The sequence below is a fragment of the Equus caballus genome, chromosome 2 (assembly GCF_041296265.1).
Source record: "Equus caballus isolate H_3958 breed thoroughbred chromosome 2, TB-T2T, whole genome shotgun sequence".
NCBI classification, from domain to species: domain Eukaryota; kingdom Metazoa; phylum Chordata; class Mammalia; order Perissodactyla; family Equidae; genus Equus; species Equus caballus.
In genome coordinates, this window is record NC_091685.1 from 114802353 (window position 1) to 114824785 (window position 22433).

Here is a 22433-nt window from a genome sequence, read left to right on the forward strand (position 1 = left end):
TGGTCTCCAGCACCTCACCAGTGACTGCCTGACTTGGTTGTGGAAACACGAATGTTGATGAGATGCTGCACTCATATTTCATTAAATGTTTAACATCTCAAAAGCTGGACTTTTTTTCCTTTCCTTCCCAGATAGCTTGTTATCCTTGATCCTTGGTTTAATCTATTTACTAATGAAGCCTTTGTTTTTTTTGGATTGTATGCCTTTATGCAAAAGAAGGTGGTTTATTTAATATTTAATATAGCAATATAGTATATTAAAATGGAAGATCTTATTACTGTTTTAGAATATTAATAAACTAATATTTGTAAAATGTTTAATGCTTTTATGCTAGACACATTAAAATAATTTGAAAATTAAGTGATCACTTGCTAAAATTCTCTTTACTTGTTTTTCTTTTCTTTCCCCCATAATATACTTTATAGATGTTTCATGATGTCAAACATTTACACCAGTACTCAGATCCAAAATCCCTTTGACCCACCGTCCATAAGGATTATAAATATTTTTGTTAGTGAAAAGATAAGCTTATGTTTATGTAAAACAATGGAACGAAAATTCCAAGGAGCATCCAATTTTTGAGGCCACTAGGTGGCTCTGCTACCCTATTATTTAGGTCTGTGTTTAAAACCCTAGACAGTTTTGAATTAAATACATTCATTTATTATTGTGTATTAATGTATAAATGAATGTGTAGATAATAACATGAAAATGTTGGCTCTACCAACCTACCCTCTGGACTCCAGTTTTATATAATAAATATCTATAGTGAATATTGAAAACCTCAGATTCGACCAGAAGGGAACAACTTTCCCCAGACAGAGATTCTGAGAATATAAGTGAACTGGCACTGACCTTTTTTATATGCAAACTTGACGTAGAGGTCTTTTAAATAGTAAATTAATCAAGTAGAGATTTAATTCATTTCCTGTTGTCTGAAGTATTTAAGTTGATACATTTTTGAGGTGAAGTATATCACTGTAGACAATGATTCTGTTGGAGAAGTGAACACTTTCTTCCCAATCTTCCAGAGGACAGGACATCATCGTATTCATCTTACCTTGGTTGTACTCTACTCGGTATACCTTCAGTGAATGTTTGTCAAGTGAGGAAGCTGGGATGATAAAAGTGAAAAAAAAATTCTGGGAAATTATATGCAATGTTCAAAATGAAAAATGAATTGCCATTTAGTATATTAAAGCAGAAATGACAAATGTGATTTGGCCTTGGGTACATCTTACCTCCGTCTCTGCCATAAGTTTTAAATTGAGGGGCTTTTCCCCCTTCCTACAGGAATATATTTCAAATTTTATAATGGAAATTATTTCACAGAGAACATTTTATGACAAACTTTGGAACTGGTCCCTGTTAGTCACTATTTACAATTAGAATAGATCTTCATTGTCTTGAATCTCAGTATTAGAGGTTTATATTCTTCATGAGACAGTAAGGACTATATTGATTAATTTCTGTTTGATCATCAAAGAACTGACAGGGCTTAAACAATGCTCTCTAAAAAATTTTAGCTTGATCTGAATCTAGAAAAATCTTACTCTTTTTTTTTGAAAAGTAAAATAAAAGACTTCAGATGGTATATGAGAATACTCCAATTTAATATATAAGATGTTTTAGTAGTTATTTCTTAATTCTATCCAAGTAAATTTATAGAAAATTAAATAGAATTAGAACTAGAGAAACGACTTTTATATTTCTCTATTTTGAAACCCTTTTATTTGTATGATAATTTATGTAAATGGCAATCTTTCTTAAAAATCAGAAGAGTCTTAAAAGAAATCCCTGGAATTCAGTAAATTTGATAAAAGTGTTAAGAATTTTTGAACATTCGTCATTCTTTAGGGCACTGGGCAGTAATGACTGAGAGGGTCTAAGAAGGGAAATTATATGAAATGAGCGGACACAAAAGGGGTGCTTAAAATAACAGTTATTTGATATTATTACCTCAGGGAGGTAATAGTAATGATAATAGCTAATGTTTATTGAGTACCTTATATGCTCATTAATTAACTCATTTCATCCTCACAACAGTCATATGAGGATGTACTGTTATCTCCATGTAACAGGTGATAAATTGAGGACAGAGAAATAATGTAATTAACCTAAGGTTAGGCCTGGGGTTTCAGTGTAATCTGACTGGCTCAGAGTCCACACTCTTAATTGGTGGTGTGTTGTAAAGGAAGAAGAATGATATTAGAAATGTCGACGCAAATAATCCATAACCAATCTATAAATCAAAATTGGGATGAGTTCATTATGAGCCAGAGCTGAGGACTAGCCCGGGGCCTTCCTTCCCCAAAGAAGGAAGGGCATGAGAGAAGTGGGATGTACAGAGTGGTTACATACCCTCAAAGAGCACATATCACATATGATAGGAATGTCCCTTTTACGACCGTCACGAGATTGCCTAGCCAGAACAGCACAGTGACTCACACAGCAGGTAGCAGGGTCTGCCGTCTCAATGGACACAGCAGGTAGCAGGTCTGTTGTCTGGAGCTGAGTGGTCACAGCAATCGTTTCCTAGCCTAGGGGGAGATGCGTATCCTTAAGGAAATGTCAATGTGAGGGAAGTTGTGTCTTTATCGTTTTTTTTTTTAAGGAAGAGTGGCCCTGACCTAACATCTGTGCCCATCTTCCTCTATTTTATGTGTGGGACACCTGCCACAACATGGCTTGTAGGTCCATGCCAAGAAGCCAAACCAGTGAACCCTGGGCCAGTGAAGAGGAGCACACAAACTTAACTGCTATGCCACCAGGCTGGGTCCGTGCATCTTTATCTTTTTTTTTTTTAAAGATTGGCACCTGAGCTAACATCTATTGCCAACCTTCTTTTCTTCTTCTTCTTCCCAAAGCCCCCCAGTACATGGCTGTTTATTCTAGTTGTAGGTCCTTCCAGCTCTGCTACGTGGGACAGCACCTCAGCATGGCCTGACGAGCAGTTCCATGTCTGCGCCAGGATCCAGACCGGTGAAACCCTTGGCCGCTGAAGCGGAGTGCGCAAATGTAACCACTTGGCCATGGGGCTGGCCCCCCATGCATCTTTTTCTTAAGGGCATTTGTTCTTGTCTTTGGGACATAGCAAATGCTTAAAGCAGATATACAATGCATGCTAAATGGCCATGTCAGGCTCTTTTGGAAAAAGAAGGTCAGGCCAAATTAGTTTTACAACAAATGGTTTCCTCACATACTCCAATATATCCTATTGCTTGCCATTTGTTTATCAGGTATAAGATAAATATAAATCTGGGCTCAAATCTTTGACTTTGCTTCTTGTGTGACCTTGGGAAAGTTATTTATCCTTTCCAAACCTGTTTATTCATCTGTAAAAGGAAGCTAGTAGTATCTTCTTTTAGTAGTGTTGTTAGGCTAATTTCCAAGGTTTGTCTGATAACTAGAAAGCACTTTGTAAGGGTTAGGTTTTTTTTGTCTTACATTTAAAAATTATTTTGCTAATTTTAATTTTTTTTAGGAATTTTTTAATTATTTGTCTGAATTTTGTTTCTTGTTTAGAAGAAAGAGCTGTAAGTCCTTGTATGATTGGGAAATATATATCTTTGTTAATAATATTTATTGATTTGTAAAAAGTTCTGATTTTTCTAACACTTAAATGTAGGAAAATGTGCAGTGTTAAAACTACCATCTTTTGCCTTTCTTTCTTCCCCAGTTATTTGTTAACTAATTCATTCAACAAGTATTTATTGAGCACCTGTTATGTGTCAGAGACAAGACACATAGATATGGGGATACAGTGATGAAAGAAAACAGACAAGTACACCTGCCTTCAGGAAGCTTATTTGAGTGGGAGAAGACAACAGATGTAGTAAAATCAGTAAATTATATAGTTAGTTATGAGATCATAGGTACTATGGTAAAAAAATTAGCTCAGAGTAGGGGGAATCAAGAGTGCTGGGGATGGAAGAAAAGGGTGAAATTTTATATCAGATTGTTGGTGCTGGTCTTTTAACAAAGATGACATTTGAGCAAAGACCCAAATAAAGACCCACGAAAGGAGTTAGCCATGTGGCCATTTGAGGGAATGTCCGCAAGAAGGCTCCAAGATAGTCCACAAGGAGTCCAGTGCAACTGATGCGGAATGAGACGCGGAAGGAGAGGAACTGAGCTCTCCAAGGCGATGGATGTCACATCACGTAAGGTTTGTACTGTGACTGAAAAGGAGAGCTGTTGCAGGATTTTTAACAGAAGAGAGCTTTGACTTAATATGTAAAAAGGTTACTGTGGGTGTTGAGTTGACAGTCGATTCTAGGGGACAGGGATGGAGGCAGGGAAGATACCCCTCATAAAGACGATTTTATCTCAGAACAAGGTGGCAGTGGTGGACCTGGAGAGAAGTGGTTGGTTTGGGATGGAATTGAAGATGGAGCCAACAGGATTTCCTGATGGATTGAATGTGAAGTGTGCCAGTCGAGATAGTGACTGTCCTAACATGTTCACAGGTTCTGCCCTCACTCCAGGCAATATTATACAGGGGCCTGACCTGTAGGGTGTGTCCACCACAGGACAGCAAAGATCATTCTGGGGGAAAATCAAAATCTGCAGTTTTGCTCCATCTGCAGACTCAAGCCTGCTATGTCACTGTGCCAGCCCTGGCTCTTCTTTTTTTTTTTTTTTAAAGATTTTTTTATTTTTTTCCTTTTTCTCCCCAAAGCCCCCCGGTACATAGTTGTATATTCTTCGTTGTGAGTCCTTCTAGTTGTGGCATGTGGGACGCTGCCTCAGTGTGGTTTGATGAGCAGTGCTATGTCCACGCCCAGGATTCGAACCAACGAAACACTGGGCCGCCTGCAGCGGAGCGCGTGAACTCAACCACTCGGCCACGGGGCCAGCCCCAGCCCTGCCTCTTCTTAACGGAGGCAGAGTCTGTCAGTGGTCTCAACCCTGCCTGTTTGCTCTTTTTCCATGAGTCTCCATTGTTGCTAATTGGACCTAGGATTTAATGCTTATATAGTGAGTATAAATTCCATAATCCACAACCTGTGCAGAAATGTAGCTCTCTTTAGTTTTCAATAACTACCCCCATTCAAGATGTGTTTCATCACTTTGGGGATTTTTAAGTTTATTTTAGGAAGATCCAGTCAAATTCAGGGTTCTTCTCTCACTTTTTTCCCAAGGCAGACGTGACAATGGACATGAGGGAGGAGGGCAACATCTGGGCCTCAGCCATCATCTGTCCTTCGCGGGCACTGGATAATCTTCGTCAAGTTCGGTCTTTGGTAACTGGCCTCTGGCTTCCATGGTCTGGGCTCCCCCCATGCCCTACCGTCATCAGTCTGTGCAGGTCAGTAGGTGTCCTTCTGGTCCCAGCTGCCTGGGCCCTTTGGATCCAAAGGCCTGTTCTTAGTGACTTCTGCAGCTTCTGTGGAGAATGGGAACTTTGATGTGTTCTTCTGGGCCACGATGGGACCTGTGCAGTCTTAGGCCACATATGCCTAGAGCACCATCCACTATTTTTACTATTTTGCTCCCACACCATAGGTGGGCAGAGCACATAGAGAATGTTGCTACTTTGCAAAGATTTAGATGGAAAGTAGGACACAGTTTTCTCAACTCTTGGATCCTCAGTCTTAAAGAAAAATCTCTCATCCTTTCATTTTCAGGACTCAGTTTAGCGGCAAGGAGGAAGGGCAGGAGGAGAAGAAACTCATGCTCACGTTTACCTCTCTTCTCCCTTTCCGGCATTCCTTCATCTCCAGCCAGGCAGCTTCCAGTCTGGGAGTGGAATGGGACAGTGGTAGGAGGCATAGTTTGGCTTTCCTTCTATTTTCTTTCTAGTCTATTGTTTATGGTGTAAGTCTTGGCTTTTAGTTCTTAAATTCCTTCCCAACTCCTATGCCAGCAGCTCTCACACTTTTTGGTCTCAGGATCCCTTTACATTTAAAAAACTTGTTGAGGACCTGAAAGTACTTTTGTTTCTAAGGGATATATCTATCAATATTTACTGTATTAGAAATTTAAATTGAAGAATTAAAAAATATTAATTAATTTAAAAGTAACAAAAGCAAACCCATAATAGGATCATGGTTTTAATGAAAAATAACTATGTTTTCCAAAACAAAAAAAATTAGCAAGAAGAGTGGCATTGTGTTATATTTTTGCAAAGCTCTTTAATGTTTGGCTTAATAGGAGACACCTGGATTCTGATATCCAATTTTGCATTCATTCTGTTTAGATACGTTATTTTTGTTGAAGTATGTGAAGAAAATCTGACCTCCCACAGAAATGTATTTGGGAAAGGGAAGTGTATATTTATAGCCTTTTCAAATAATTGTGGGTATTTATCTTTGATACTACTCAAAAGCTTGACAAGTGGTATTTTCTTAAAGGATATTTGTAATGTGGAATCTGAAACCAAATCAATGAACTTTTCCTATTCTGCTACATTGAAAGCTATTGCTTTATCTTGCCCTAAGAATACATCTTTTACCATTATAATGATTGTACCGTGTATAATGATTTTGTAGCCTCATGCATTCATCATTTGGAAAATATTGTTTCACTGGGTTATGCAGATCTTCCAAATGTTGATACATTTCATTATATAATATTAGAAAATCATATTTGTTAATATCACCATCAATCTCATCAGAAAAAGTATTTAAATATTAGTCTGCTGTTCAGCTCCAGTAGCAGATACAAGTTCTTCAAAATCCTAATTTTCACTTGAAAGCTCAAATTTTATCATTGGCAATAAATACTGTCAATTGTTTTTCTTTTTTTTTTGCTAAGAAAGATCCACCTTGAGCTAACACCTGTGCTAATCTTCCTCTATTTTCTATGTGGGTCACTGCCACCGCATGGCCACTGACAAGTGGTGTAGGTCTGCACCTGGGAACTGAACTCAGGCTGCTGAAGTGGAGTGCACTGAACTTAAACACCAGGCCACAGGGCTGGCCCCTCAGTTGTTTTTCTTGAAGTGACACACTTACTTTGTTCATTTTCAAAAAAATGTCTGCCAGTTCCTCAAGTCTGAATAACCATAGTTCTCTGTCAGTCATTCTTTCAAGTAAAAATGATGTTCCACGAATAAAGTAACTATTTCAATGTGCAACTCAAACAATTGCTCAAGTGCTTTTCCTTGAAACAGCTCTCTCCTTCAGTGTGTAGCAGAGGCACTCAAGGCACACTTCACCTTTTGTCACAGAGAGTAGTATAAAGACAGGTACTCAAGGATCGAAATTTAATATTAATAATCTTTACTGTTTCATCAAAGGCATTCTTAAGTGAAGCTGACTTTTTTTAATGAGTGTGTGACGGTGAAGAATACAATGACTACTGCTACCTATTGCTATTACTGCCTTGATTTATGTTAAAGCATTAGCTGTTTTACTCATTATTGCTAACACAGAATCAGTGAACATATCAACACAATGACAAAGGAAGAGAATAAATTAATATTATTATGAAAATAGTTTTAGGGGCTGGCTCTGTTGCTGAGTGGTTAAGTTTGCGCACTCCTCTTCAGCAGCCTGCGGTTTGCCAGTTTGGATCCTGGGCTCAGACAAACGCACTGCTCACCAGGCCATGTTGTGGAGGCATCCCTCATAGAAGAACTAGAATGGCCTACTACTAGGATGTACAACTATGTACTGAGGCGTTGGGAAGAGAAAAAAAAAAACAAGAGGAAGATTGGCAAAAGATGTTTGCTCTGGGCCAATCTTCCTCAACAACAAAAAAAAATGAAGAAAAGAAAATAGTTTTGGCCTTGCAGACTGGCTGAAGGGACTTGGGTCTGCCAGGAGTCCACAGACTACACTTTGAGAACCACGGCACTACAATTCTAAGTTAGGCTCTGCACCACGACAGAGGCCTTACCTATTAGTCAGTGTCCTGGATGACATCCGACATCTGATGCTAAGGTCAGCTGCTGCTTAGATCTCTTTCCTCTGCGATCATCTGTTAGTCCTGAATATTTAAACTTATTTTTTTACATGAGAGATTATTGCTGGTGTGGTTCTTATAAAAGTAGTACATGCACTTGGAAATAAAAATTCAAATATTTCTCCCTGGTCACACACTGTCAGCCCATTTATCAAAGGTAGGTCCCTTTTACCGTTTCTGTTTAAGTTGTGTTGATTACCTCTGTAATTCCAACTATCTTTCACTTTCATTTCTTGGTTTGTCAACTTTAAGCAGGATCTGTTGGCTCTGCATGTGAAGGATGAGGCCTTTAGCTCATTTATATTGTTGTTCCTCATTTACACTCTTGTTCATCTTCCTGATTTTTGAGCATACATTAATATTTTCATTTTTGTTTCTAGCTCTTTTTGTTCTGTTGGTGTCTTTAAATAATGCACTTAAACATGGATTTCTGCTGAGCTTACCCCAGGCCAAAAGCCCAACAGTGTTATCTGAAGAGAAGTGAGGCAGGGGAGGTTGAACTACTCAAACTCGGTTTCTGCTTCCTACCTCACCACCTGGATGATTCATGGCTCCTCCCCCGTGGCAGAATGTGTGAGAGACGGGAGAGTCCGGGGTTGCGATAACTGATGAGAAAAGAAAGCAGGGGTAGAAGCCGTTCACAGTGATCACGTTTGACTTCTTCTGTTGACAGATGAGGAAATTGAAGTCCCAAAAGGAAAACTGACCCACCTAGTGTTATTTATTTAAGAACAGATATTAGACTCCAGTCTAATCTATCCTCTTCGCTCTTCCTGTTGTCCTGAGGACATCCCTGTAATGAATCGGGAATAGAAACAGTACGGTTTTATCAGGTTGATCATAGATGGGAATAAGAATTTGTCAGTGTTATATTTTCATAGCTTTTTATTGTTTTTTAAAATTATAATCTTTAATTTCTTACATTTGTCAATTTATTCATTTGTATATGAAGTAAATTTTATTTTTTGATAGTATATTGTTTGTGGGCTTTTAAGAGTTTTGTTTGCTTTGAAGAATACAAATTAAGTTCTGGAAAGATACACTAAAGCCCTGAGAGCATAGAGCATCTCGAGCTTGCATTTCTCTTCAAAGTGGTTGAAACTGAAAAAATTCAGATGCAGGATGTTATTTACCAAATAGAGAAAAGAAGACCAATCTTCTCTGGTCCCACTGTATAAATTATGCATAATATTTAAGAGCAAGATCTGGTTTCCATTTCAGTTATTGATTTGAAATAGAGCATTTTGGCATCAAAAGTGTAGACAGCAGGCATTTCCTGCACTTAATTTATTCCCTCATAACCAAGAAGCAGCTTGATGTAGACAGTTTTATGTAAGATTTGTCACAGATTCTGTGTGCTTTGGAAATGTTTCACATTTCATTCAGCTTAATTCAGTTTTCTGTATGATAAAATGTAGGCAAATATATTCTTCCTAACAATATCTTGGAGACTTTATGCTGTGAGTATTTAATTTGTGAAATTTGCTTTGACTTCCTTGAAAGGGATTGCTAGGCAAATAAAATATTTGACTTGAATCTGGCAAGTGAATGTCTTCTTAAATACTTATTGACAGTATTCAGGATTTCTGTTTCTCTAAGAGAAGCTCTGAAGAAGATGGTGAAAATGTAGCTGGTTCCAATTTTAGTGATTTATTAATCTTTCTATTTATAACTTTTGGGAATAGACTGAAAAATGATAGAAACTCAAAGATTGATAGTTGTAGGATTAATGGAAGAAAGTGCAAGGGGAGCTCAAAAAATAAATTTTATATACTAATAAATAAGGAATAAATTCTTTGTGACATTTGTTGAGTGCTGAATATATAGAGAACTCTTAAAGACAACAAATCGAGGAGAACAAATGGCAAGAACTAGCAGTAGCACCAGCTGGGGGGAAGTGGCCCCCAAATTCTGTTAGGTACCCTTCACCACAGGTGAGAACCTTACTTGAAGTAGATTCTAGATTTTCTTGGGAATGGAATCAATGTTACATTCTGTCTGTAGCGTTCATCCTCAAAGGTCAAATTCATGGCTTGAGCCCATGAAATTTAGTCTGTTCTTAGGTAAAGTAAGTAGAGAGAAGGTGACACTTCAAGCCAATACAGAAATAATTTGTTGAGGATTATCCACCAGAGGTATTCATTGCTCTTCCATGACTGCCAACTATTTCAGGATGGTGGTGTGCGTGGAGGGTGGGGTGGGCAGGAAGAAGGCAGCAGCTATGTTGTAGGTGGTAACCAAGCAGAGTCGGCTTTGGCAGAATAGAACTCAACTATACAGTGTAAATTGAAATTATAGAAATCCCTTCATCCTGAAATATTTGAGCAGTTTTGTGGCTCCTCATTAATGAGCCTTGGGGCTAAAATGTATCTCCTGGCACTTGCAGTGCTGGTATCTATGGAAAGCATAATATTATAAGTCACGAACATATAATGGGTTTGGCTTATTAACCAGTCACCAGTTGGTCCCGGAGTAGATGGAACATAGGATGGCATATTTAGATAGAAAATTGGGAGTCAGACGTATTCCAGATTGGAGAACTATGTGTGTGGGAGACAAGCCTATGGGGAATCATTTGGTGCATGCAGGCTGGGTGGGTTATAACATGAGAAAATCTCATGTCGAGAAAAGAAAGGGCCTGGAATAGAGAAAATGCAGTTTGTGAAAATGTAGATAAATGTCTAACTCCCCCCACCCCTTCTTTTTGCAGAGATTGTTTTGCTAGATTTTTAGTAGACATCTAAGACTAGCTAACAGCTTTCAGAGTTTTAAAGAGAAGGCCCACTTGTGGGGAGCAGAGCAGAGTACTGGGGATAAGAAATGCAACAATCATTCGGGTTCTCAAGTCTAAGTTAATAGCTGTGTGTTTCTCTTCTTCTCTTATTCTAGGGTCCCACAAGTGACCCTAGGAGCTTCTTGACATCTATGAGGACTAAAAAGAAAAATTACTAAAATTGGTTAGGGGAAGGATCTGTGAAAGGTTATATCATTAAAAAAACCCAACTTATTTCCTACTTGGAGGTTTTCCCTGCCTCTCTCCATTTTGAATTATATTAGTCGTATGTATGTTCTATAACCACCTCCAACCCTGCCCCAGGCAAACACAAGCAATCAAATACCTACTTATTACCTAAAATCACCAAGCCCAAACTCCTCATTTTCTTATCACAGTTTATTGTTGTACATATGAGGTACCATGCTACTATCAGAATTATATCCAGGTTTTTTATTTTAAAAAACTCAGAGAAAAAAATGTTTCCAGTAATTTTCATTCAATGTGAATGACAAGATTATTATAGCTATAAACACTGAAATAACCATTCATTTCTTCCTGAGGAAGTTTCATATTTTAAGCAATGAAAAAGGAATTCTATACAAAGCTAGTTTTAAGTCACATTCTCTCTCACTCTTTCTCATGTGTATTTATGTCACTTTCAGAATAGCCTAATAACCAGCTCGAGTATATAATGTGGAAAGGACGCATGTGCTCCAGAATTTGGTGTTGCCTCCAACATACATCGAGTGGTCAAAAATCCTTTCAAAGGTTTGCTGCTGTAGGTAGCCAAATACCTGTACTGTGAATGAGTAAATTCTGGTGTGATCTCTTCATTTTTCTCCTTTTATTATCCAACCATCCAGTATGTTTTTTAACATTTATTTCAAAGGGTGAGCTGTTCAGTTGACTCAGTTTACCTAGACAAAATTATGCCATTAGCAGCTTTGTTTAGAAGTTTAAATGCACATCTCATCTTTAAAATATAAATGTATCCATTTTTCTTTTACAAGTAGAAATGTTGCCAAAACGAAAACCTGATACTGTATGTGACTGCTGGGGCCTATTCTTACTGGGTTTGACCCTCTTAAGCCAGTTTTCCTAAATTAGTGGAGATGAAAGACTATATTCATTTTCCTAGCGTGTTGGGCATGTGCTGCTTCATAAACGGCAGCAGGAAGCATGAGGTTTACTGTATTTGTCCAAATGATTTTGGTTTTGCTTTTACAGTCAAGGGTCTTGAAAACTATTTTTCCCCCCAATTCTTTCTGCTAATAGCTGATTAAAAATTGGTATATCATTTGGGTACATAAAACTTTAAAAAACATTTAATTAATAATTATAATGTAATTTAAAAAATTCATAGTAAGTAGAAGGATCTTAAAATTTGTTTTCTAATTAATCAATAATTGATAGAGTTTAGTTTTACACATTATAATGACAATGAAAATATTTGGGCTATAGATTTTCCTTGCAAATCTTTTGTTTCTAATCATACATTTTGATAACATTTTATAAAGACTTATGTAATCATAGCAGGGAATTTATTTACTAGTTAAATTTTTTATGTGTATAATACATTTAAAAAGTAAGTATAAACACGGGAAAATAAGTATGACATTCTTTTCTTTTTTGAATACTTTATTAATCGTATAAGCCTTTAAAATTTAAGTGTAAATATATTTATGAACCATGCCTAGCTCATATTTGTACTTCCTCCATTTAATTTAGTAGATAATCCATAAATTTAACTATGTTCTATTGTCTTTCACAAGAGTGATGTATGAAATATCCTAAAAAAATGGGACTCTGCCCTGCTTATTTTTTTTTGCCTTATATTAAAAGTATCATTGCAAATATCAGGTTAAAAATCATATATTAATTTGTTTTATGTTATAAATCTCTACATTACACAATTTCATTTTGAACTATCTGGAAAAATGTAGTTTTTCTATAATTTAAATGTAAATAACCTAACACATCATCTAGAGAAACTGTCCTTAGTTTTCATTTAATAGGTTTTGTCTTGGGGGAACATTAAAGAAAAAGTTATTCACATTTAAAGTCAGTCTGTTTCTGGAGATGACACACACCTCAGATTCTCTGCAAACATTTCTGTAGAAACAGAGGACCAGTAGAGTAGATCTGCAGTTCACAGAAAGGGGACATAAGTTGTCAGTGATATATCTTCAGACCCTTAAATTTCTCCCTTATAGAGGATTTCGTCAGTATACTTTATATTATTTATTTACTGTTTTGGAATACTCAGTGCATTTCTATTTACCATCCAATGGATTTACAACATATCTTTCAGTATAACAATTATATTATGATAGAGGAATTAGTAATTTTTACATAAATGCACTAGACTATGTGTATGAAAAAATCACTTTTTTTTTTTTTCCTATGGCGCTTATTTTCTCTTTTTTGGATGCAGATAAAGCTCATATATAACTTTTCCACTCTCATATCTAGCAAAAATTGTAATTTACAATTCTTTCTAAATACTTCAGTGGATTTATATTTTGGCAAGCATTTTTCATGGGTGTTATGCCTTTGGCATTTTATGCTACATTGCGATGTTTATTTTGCTTGTTGTTTTGTAGGACACTTCATAGAATCAAAGAATGAGAAAACATGGTACAGGCAAACAGTGATCTAAAAATCTACAGAGACACAATCTTAGTTGATATATAAAAGTGTAAATAGTACTACGAATGGAACAGTTCTGCATTTGTGTTTGCTATGTATACTGGTTGCTATTGACCTCCACACGAGTGCACAGTAGTCGACAGTAATCCCACAGGCTCAGACATGGGTTAAGGGAAAGGCCATAGGCCTCAAGGTTAAGTCACAGATAGTTTTTCTTTTTTCCTGATCATCCACATGCCAGCACATGGAAGGGACTTGGTTCTTTTTCTCATTGGAAGAGGTATATTTTTAAATAGCCTTTTGGTAGCTTCCGGAAGCTTTGGGAAAGGTGAGCGTTGCGCGGAAGATGGATTCTCCAAAGTTCCCTCACGGTGCTATCTCACCTTCTGCAGCTCCTGTCTCAGCCAGGATGGCAGCGGCTGCCCCAGCTTGTGCAGCAGCTTTGAGAGGTCCACGTTGTGGTCTCGATAGTAGCTCGATAGAAATGCTCTGCTCTAAGGTGGGAGGGGAGATAAAAGCACACTTATTTTGTTTATTCAATTATACTTCATATACTTTGACGATGTTTACATCTGTATCAGGTATACCATACCTGGATCAAAATTTACTTTACGCATGTAGACTCTTTAGCACAATATAAACACAGTGACTCTGTTCTTCAATACCCACACTCTAACTACATACACCATTTCTAATAGGGAAAGAACTTTTGTATGAAACATGTAATTTACTTGATTTTGCAGAATTAAGTGTTAAAAGAACTAGATTGAGTTGCCAGAAATATACTTGTAGCAACCAATTGGATCTAATATTATGCTCTATTGAAATCATCCTAGCTTTTAAGAAAGAGTTAGTTTGGTAAATCTATAACATAAAATACTCCTCTGTCATCATTAATTTACATTTAGATTCTGAAGGTAGTATTTTCTTAGATCTTTTGAGGCATATACAAAATACTCACTGCTAGAACAGTCTTGTGGTGAGACATAGAAGTGCAGTAGGTAACGAGGAAGACCTGTAACCTGGTGTATTTGTACTATTGACCCAAGAAGGAGAAGAATACCTTGTAAACTATCTTGCCTCATAGGGAGGTAGATTCCCCTTCAATAACGAAAAATATTTTAATAATTGAAATAGTCAACAATGGGGAGAGCTGCGTTGTGAGATGGCATTTGGTGGGGCTGATGTATAGTGTGGGTGACCGGCGTTAGGAATGCTGTGAAGGCGGGATTTCTGCCTCTGTGTCTGTACCTCCCTGTTTTATATTAGTCTGAGATTTTTAGTTGACTTGAACTTTTAAAAAGTTTTTATTTAATTCCTCGTGCTATTCTTTTTAAATGTCATATCTGGTAGTCCATTTTAAATGCCATAGGAAAATAAAGTCTCATTTTGTATTGAAAATTTCCATGTAGCATAGTGATTTGTGCAGTAATCATGATCACTGGACCCAGACTGAGCATCTGTGCTCTCTTCTAACCGTTACTGTGATCAAGGGAGAACCCAAGCCTTTGTGTGGTTTATGTGTCAGCCTGTCTCATTTCTCTGTTTTTGGTCTTCCTCACTCATTAGCTCGAAAGCCACTGATAGGCCCGGCTGGCAGACTCAGGCCAGGAAAGGTGGAGATAAATTATATTTCCCAGATACTGCATGTGGGAGCCTGATTGTTCTCTGCTGCCTTTGCTGACAGCCAGAATCCAGGGATGAGCCCTAGGTCTTTGTGTAGAGTCTGAGTTTCTGAACTTCCCCATCATGCTCTCTCGCCACATCTCACTTTGTGTTGTCCTCTTTATGACTAAAGCTGTGCTTGGAACAACAGCAGCCTGGGGCTGCCCAGCTCCTGCCAGCTTGCTCCTTAATATTTCCCATATGGTAAGTGATTATCCAACTATCTTAACTAACTTCAGAATTGAACCTCCTGGCATCCATTTCTACTATCTATTCTTTTGAGTTTTGCTTGAGCCTCCTGATACTGAAGAGTATCTCAACCATACCTCAATTTATTGGCCTTTTGGGCATCGTTTTCAACCTTGCCTGACTGTATCAGGGCTGTCTGTAGCCAAATCCTTGTCCTGTGCCCTATGATGTGTGTACAGTAGCCCTCCCTTCCCCTCCATCTGCAGTTTTCTTTGCACGGTTTTAGTTACCTGTGGTCAACCTCAGTCCAGAAGCAGACGATCCTCCTGATGTATGGTCAGAAGGTCAGTAGTAGCCTAACGCTATGTCACAATCTTTATGTCATTCACCTCACTTCACTTCATCTCATCACACAGGCATTGTATTATTTTGCATCATCACAAGAAGGGTGAGTACAGTACAATAAGATATTTTGAGAGAGACCATATTTACATATCTTTTATTACAGTATATTGTTAAAAGCTGTTCTATTTTATTATTAGTTATTGTTCTTAATCTCTTACCATGACTAATTTATAAATTAAACTTTATCACAGATATGTACTTGTAGGAAAACATATAGTATAAATAGGGTTTGGTACTGTCTGCTATTTCAGGCATCCACTGGGGGTCTTCGAATGTATCACCTGCAGATGAGGGAGGACGACTGTCCCCATAATCATGTCCCCATAATCACGTCCCCATAGTCAAGGCCCCTTCCTTTTGTTGCTCTGCTCCCTCCTTATGGCAAGATAACTGATATGAGATTTGCAAAGTACAACATGTCCTAGTTGTACGAGTCTAATGTGTTCAGGCTAAAAGTTACTAGGACAGAACTTGGTGGTATGCAAGCTTTATTGTGCATATGGTGTTATCTGATGATCATTCAGAAGGGGGAATATTTTAGATGGTCAGATCACAAATAGGATATATGCTAATGTATGCCAATGTAGTCTGATTACTTCATGCATACTCATGTGAAATAGTATAGTAAGAGGGGATAATAAGAATACACACTTTTATAATATAAAAATATGATAAAAAGAAGGAATCATATAATAAATTCAGCATCAGGTTGTTTATTGGCCCATTATTAAACTAAAGGATCTATTATATACTTTTGATTTGGGGAGATAATTGATTCAGTGGTGTTCATTTAAAATGTCATTTTTATTCCTTTCCTACAATATATGTTGATAAAAAAAGTCAAGTGGAAGCAGACCAACAACATTCTTAATTTACCAGGATCAGATGCATCCTTGATGTTTTGGTGATTGTCGTGAGGAAAGGTACTGGCATTTTTCTGCAGTAGGAGAAGCAAGCAAAGTGGTGACAGGACTGCCTACTCTAATCCATTCTACACTTCTGTGTTTCCATTCCCTCTGTGAAGCCTCCTTTACTTTTATCTCCTCTCTGGACACTATTTGCACAAAATCAGCCAGTCTACTCCCTCAAATAAACCTAGTGTGTATATGATAGTGTGACATAGTGAGAAATATATATTTGGTTTTCATCTCTGGTTCCTGGCACAGAGCTCCTAAAACCCTTGTAATTTCCTGAGTGATAGGAATGACAAGAGTGTCTTTTGTTATTTATAAGAAGCCCCTTTAAAACATACTCGAGTTTATGCTAATAAAATGACTCTTGGTGGGACCTGAGTTAGCTTCAGATGGGGGCTAGTTGCTAGAGGACCCAAACATGATTGGAGAGTTGGAACTTTCATCCCCACCCTCTAGCCTCGTGGGAACGGAAAGGGACTGGGGATTGAGTTAGTCACCAATGGCCAATGATTCAATCAGTCATGCCTACGTACTGGAACCTCCATGAAAACCTTAAATGAAGAGATTTGGAGAGATTCAGGGTTGGTAAATGCATCCATGTGGCGGGAGGGTGATACACCTCAACCTCCTCAGGGAGAGAAGCTCCTGTGCTCAGGACCCTTCCAGACCTAGTCCTATGGACCTCTTCATCTGGCTGTTCATCTGTATCCTTTATAATAATAAGAAGTAAAGTGTTTCCCTGGGTTCTGTGAACCGTTATAGCAAACTATAAAACCTGAGGAGGGGGTTGTGGGAACCCCCGATGTGTAGCCAAGTTAGACAGCAGTGTGAGTAACCGAGGAACCCCACTTGCTATTGGTGTCTGAAGCGGGGCCAGGGCGGGGAGCCGGGGAGTCTTATAGGACTGGGCCCTTAACCTACGGGGTCTGCGCTAACTCTGGGTAGTTAGCGTCAGGATTGAATTAAATTCTAGGACACCTGGTTGGTATCTGCAGGAAATTGGAGGATTGCTGGGCATGGAAAAACCCACACATTTGGTGTCAGAAGTGTCTAAGTGAAAAAAGGATCTTAGTAATGTATTGCACGTGACCTTCTTGAGAGAGATAGAAATATTGATATCATGAAAAGTTATGTTTTTCTTATCTTTCTCTACCACCAAATTTAATATTATGTCTCAGTGTGTCTGTCTTTGATAGGAATAAAATGAAATGCTAAGAAAGATGTTCTACAGTATCTTTTAAATGTTTTAGTTTTAATAAATATAGAGAAATAGCTTTGACATAAATAAAAATGATATATTTTATATTACTTTCTCAAAATACTATGGAATTTGCTCTTGAAATTGCTTCTGTTAATGTGTGAGGATTGTTTTCATACTGCTCTGAAGGTATGTTTTAACAATCAGCCAAAGAAAACTGGAATTCTGAGAATGTAATTTGTCTATCAAAGCAACAGGAAGAACCCCCACAATGCCTTTTAGATAGAATACTTAATTATGAGCTTGCTGAGGACAGGCCCTGTCTCTAGCAGGTTGCAATAGAAAAGGGTCCTCAAAGTCTTCAAGTATTTGAAAAGTATTCAAATAAGGTCAGACCATCTTAGGCTTCTCAGATCACTGTATGACTCTTAGTTAACATGATGTATTAAACATTGGGGCAAAACAAATCTCAAATAATATTTTAATTTCTGAGTTTTAAAATTTTTTTTACAAAATCAATCTACTTGCATTCTTATGTCTAAACTACATATTAACTGAACTGGTTATGAAATCAAAATAATATTAATAAATTTTAATATAGTGAAATAAGCATTAAGGTAAAAATATAGGGTCTACACACTGAGAAAACTGCAGCGTTGAGTGACTGCCATGGCACTATTCAGAACAAGGTGGACACGAGGTGCTCCATACATACCACAACGTCTGGGCGTCTCCATTCTCCAAAGCCTGAATTATCTGCTGGTGTGTTAAACATTGAGGAAGTATATTCATTGTTTCATCTTATTAGCATATTAACAGTTTGAAGCTTAGTGTACAGGTAATTAATATTATTATGCAGGCCACACTTGCTACTATAGAGTAACTTAGTAAAAAAAAAGGAAAAGAACTCTTTTGGCCCTGTTTTCAATTTCCATTGAAATCCAATATATATCAACATATATTTCCTGTCTGGGTCCCAGTTAACATTTTTAGTGCTAACATTTCTGTGAACGTATCATTCTTTTTGGAATGAGATGTTGCCTTCTTTGTTCTGATTCAAAATGGCAAATTCTATTGTTTTCTTTTATTCTTGCATGACAGGCAGTATATCATTGGAAAAATCAAAACAAGCAAGCTGGATGCATTGAAATCTAAATGTCACTTTTTGTCTGTAGAAAGGCTGAATTTTGATTTTAACCACTTTTCTAAGAAAATAGATATATTATTTATCATTTTGCTTATTTAGTTTGTATTTTTAAGCTCTGTGCTTACATCAGGATCCATTGGAGGGTATTTTCTTCCTTTGCTCTTTCCAAGGCATTTTGTTTTACCTTCTTCCAGTAACTGACACCAAAAACCTTTATGAGAATCAAACCTAAAAATAAAAAATAAAAAAAAGTATTTTTCAAGCAATTTGTAAGATATAATGACTAAAAACATGAATATTTTTATTTGGATATTAATCTATAACCAGGGAAACTGGCATATTTTTTGACTATATCATTTGCATAAAGTCTTTTGGCATACTTCTGAATTCTCAGTCCATCTGTCATATTTGTGAGTTTGCCAGATTCCTAATAGAAAAATTGTCAGCAGAAGGTCTCCTATTAATAGAAATTAATAAGCCTACCTCCTTCATCTGGAAGGAAAAATTTTATAAATTTCAAGCCCATTCTTTGCCTTTGTAGGGTTTAAAAGTGATAATTCAGGCTTCATCCATATGGATGGATTTACATAGTACTTGTACCATACAATTACAGGGTAATGGAAGAGAAAGGGTTGGTGTGTCATATAGTGATTAATTTTAGGGTTCTTTAGCTATAATCCATTAAATTTTTTTCTAGAGCCACTTCCTTATTTTGGGATGAGCTGTGCATTAAAGTAACAGCACCTATAAATGTGGATTTTCATGGCATAATTATAATCAAAATAGTAGCACATTAAATTTATATTTTAGTTTACCAAAATATTTCATATAACTCTTTCTCACTTGAGTTTTCACTATAACCTCTTAATGATATGGCATGTAGGATTCTTCTGTTTTATGGTACTTACCATAGCCTTTGGCTCTTTGTGAATGCTCAACAAATGTCAGTTGATTAAAAAATGAAAAAGAAGGAAATGTTTGTCAGGATTTATTTATCTTGGACTGTATACTTTTTCAGTACACAGGTCATGACTCAAGTCTAGGCCCCCTGACTCTGGTCCAGGGCCTTTCCGTCTTTGCTTGTCTCTGGGTATGTTTTGCATTATCATTCATTATGAATAAATAGTAATTTCATGCTTGAATATAAAAGTGAATGCAATAGTCAGCAATGATATTTCTTTCACATTGTTTTTGTCACTCAATGGTTCTATTGCTATAATTTCTTCTTCATTAGAAATAATTATCACTTAGGGCCACTTTTTCCTTTTGTCTTTAATCCATACTACTTCTCAGAACACTGCTTCCAACTTGTTCTTAAAATTATGTGAACAATGAACAATTGGAAATTTAAATAAAAACACTTAAATTAGCATAAAAACATGAAATACTTAAGGATAAATTTAACATAAAATATATGCAAGATCTGAACACTGAAAACTACAAAACTTTACTGTAATGCTACAGTAATCAAGGCTGTGTGGTACTGGCACCAGTGGATCAGTGGAAGAAAACAGTCCAGAAATAGATCAACACATCTACAGTCAACTGACTTTCAAAAACAGATGCCAAGGTAATGCAATGGGAAAGGACAGTCTTTTAAACAAATTGAACTGGAAAAACTGGATATCTATATGGAAAATATGAATATTGACCCTTAACTCACACTGTATATAAGAAATTAACTTGAAATGGATCATAGACCTAAACCTAAGAACTAAAACTGGAAAAATTCTGGAAATAAACATAGGAAAAGACACATAGAAAATTTTTGTAACCTTGGGTTAGGCAAAGATTTCTTAGGATGAATGATAAAAGAAGAATAATGATAATTTTTTTTGAATACATCAAAATTTAAAATTTTTGCTTTTCTAAAACATTTAGAGAAAATGAAAAAGGAAGCCACAGATTGGGTGAAAATATTTGTAAAATGTATCTAATAAAGGACTTATATTCAGAATATACAACTCAATAAGAAGATGATAATACCAATAAAAATTGAGTAAAAGATTGGAACAGACACTTCATCAAAAAACATATGTGAATGACCAATTAACAAACTAAAATTTGCTCAACATCATTAGTCATTAAGGAAATGCAAATTAAAATCACAAATAAAATAACACTACACACTCGCAAAAATGACTAAATTTAAAAAGACCAATACCAAGTGTTGGCAAAGATGCAGAACAACTAGAACTGTTATACCTTGTTTGTAGAAATTAAAAATACTAGAGCCAGTTTGGAAAATTTCTTATAAAGTTAGATACATAATTACTATATGACATATCAACCCCATTTCTGGATATTTACCCCAGAGAAATGAAAATATATATCCACACAAAGATCTGTACACAGATGTTCATAGTAGCCCCCAAATGGAAACAACCCTGTCCATCAACTGGTGAAAAGATAAATTGTGGTATACCATAAAATGGAGTATTACTCAACAATAAAGAAGAACTAATTACTGATAGATGTAACAACATGGAAGTATCTCGAAAGGATTATGCTAAGTGAAAGACAGTAGATCAGTGGTTGCTAGGGATCAGGGGTGAGGAGAAAGAATTGACTGCAAAGGTGCGTGAGGAAACTTTTTGGATTAATGGAAATGTTTTACATCTTAATTGTGGTGGCATATACCACTGTACATGTTTGTCAAAATTCATCACACTGTAGAATTAAAATGGGTGGATTTTATTACATGTAAATTATACATCAATAAAGCTGATTTAAAATTATACTGTGGTTGAATGTGTGTGTGTATTTGGAGAGTGTGATATGGAAGGTAGTCTTTATGTAGCTAATCTTGTAGAGTCTATAACTATGGCCTTATGAAAAGAAAGCAAACCTTGATTTTTGCCTCTGTACTGCTTTGTGTACTAGAGACACTGAAATATTACTCACCTCCCACTTATGTAAAACCCGTTTCTCATCATTATTAAAGCAATTGTGTGAGATCAGGACACAACGTGAAATATCTTCATGTTGTTTATATTCTTGTTTGAATCAGTAAGGTAACTGAATAAATTTGTTCCATATTCAGAGGTACAAGAAAGGAGAGCATTAATGAAGACTGTTATTTAAATCATCTGTATATGAAAGCTGGGAAGCTATAATACAGTAACATTTCTAGAAGTCTGCTATTGATGTAAAATTTTTCATTAACATTTTATTAGCAATTTCCACAAGTGAATCCTGACTCATTTTAGGTATTTAAGTGATCAAAATTCAGACCAACTATTATCATTATTATTATTTTTGCTAACTATACACCTAACTATAGATACATGTCTGGAACATACAGAAGCCTTATGGTAAAATGAGCATCCTTCTCACAGAATTGTTTTTTAAGAAACATTGAACTTCACATGTTAAAATTAAAAATCAGAAGAAAAATAGGTTTTTCTTTCCTCTCTGCTAACTGATGTCATCTTATGCAGCAGGCTGTCATGCTGGGACATGAGAAAAAAATGTGTGCACCTAGCCCAGGCATCGGTATGCATAGGTTCCTAGGCACTGGTGCAAGTGTGTAGGAGTGGAAATGAAAAGGAGAGGAAGATAGAAGAGAGACCATGTTTA

At 36.6% G+C, this 22433-nt stretch overlaps 1 protein-coding gene and 1 long non-coding RNA gene across 3 annotated transcripts in view; one reads left to right on the forward strand and one right to left on the reverse strand.

The window, feature by feature from the left end:
- The first annotated feature begins 5630 nt into the window (after positions 1-5630).
- LOC138923094 (uncharacterized) lies at positions 5631-8885 on the forward strand. Its single transcript, XR_011436271.1, has 2 exons — positions 5631-5764; positions 8292-8885. It is a non-coding gene; the product is annotated as an uncharacterized lncRNA (long non-coding RNA).
- Positions 8886-11064: 2179 nt separating this feature from the next.
- The window catches only part of NDST3 (N-deacetylase and N-sulfotransferase 3), a 161506-nt gene continuing 150137 nt past the window's right edge, over positions 11065-22433 (reverse strand). For both annotated transcript variants that reach the window (XM_005607872.4, XM_023636641.2), the window contains exons 13-14: positions 18980-19082; positions 11065-13830 (exon numbers count right to left, since the gene is read on the reverse strand). In XM_005607872.4, coding sequence (XP_005607929.1) covers positions 13711-13830; positions 18980-19082 — 223 coding nt within the window. In that variant the 3' untranslated portion in view covers positions 11065-13710. The remainder of the gene's footprint in view (positions 13831-18979; positions 19083-22433) is intronic.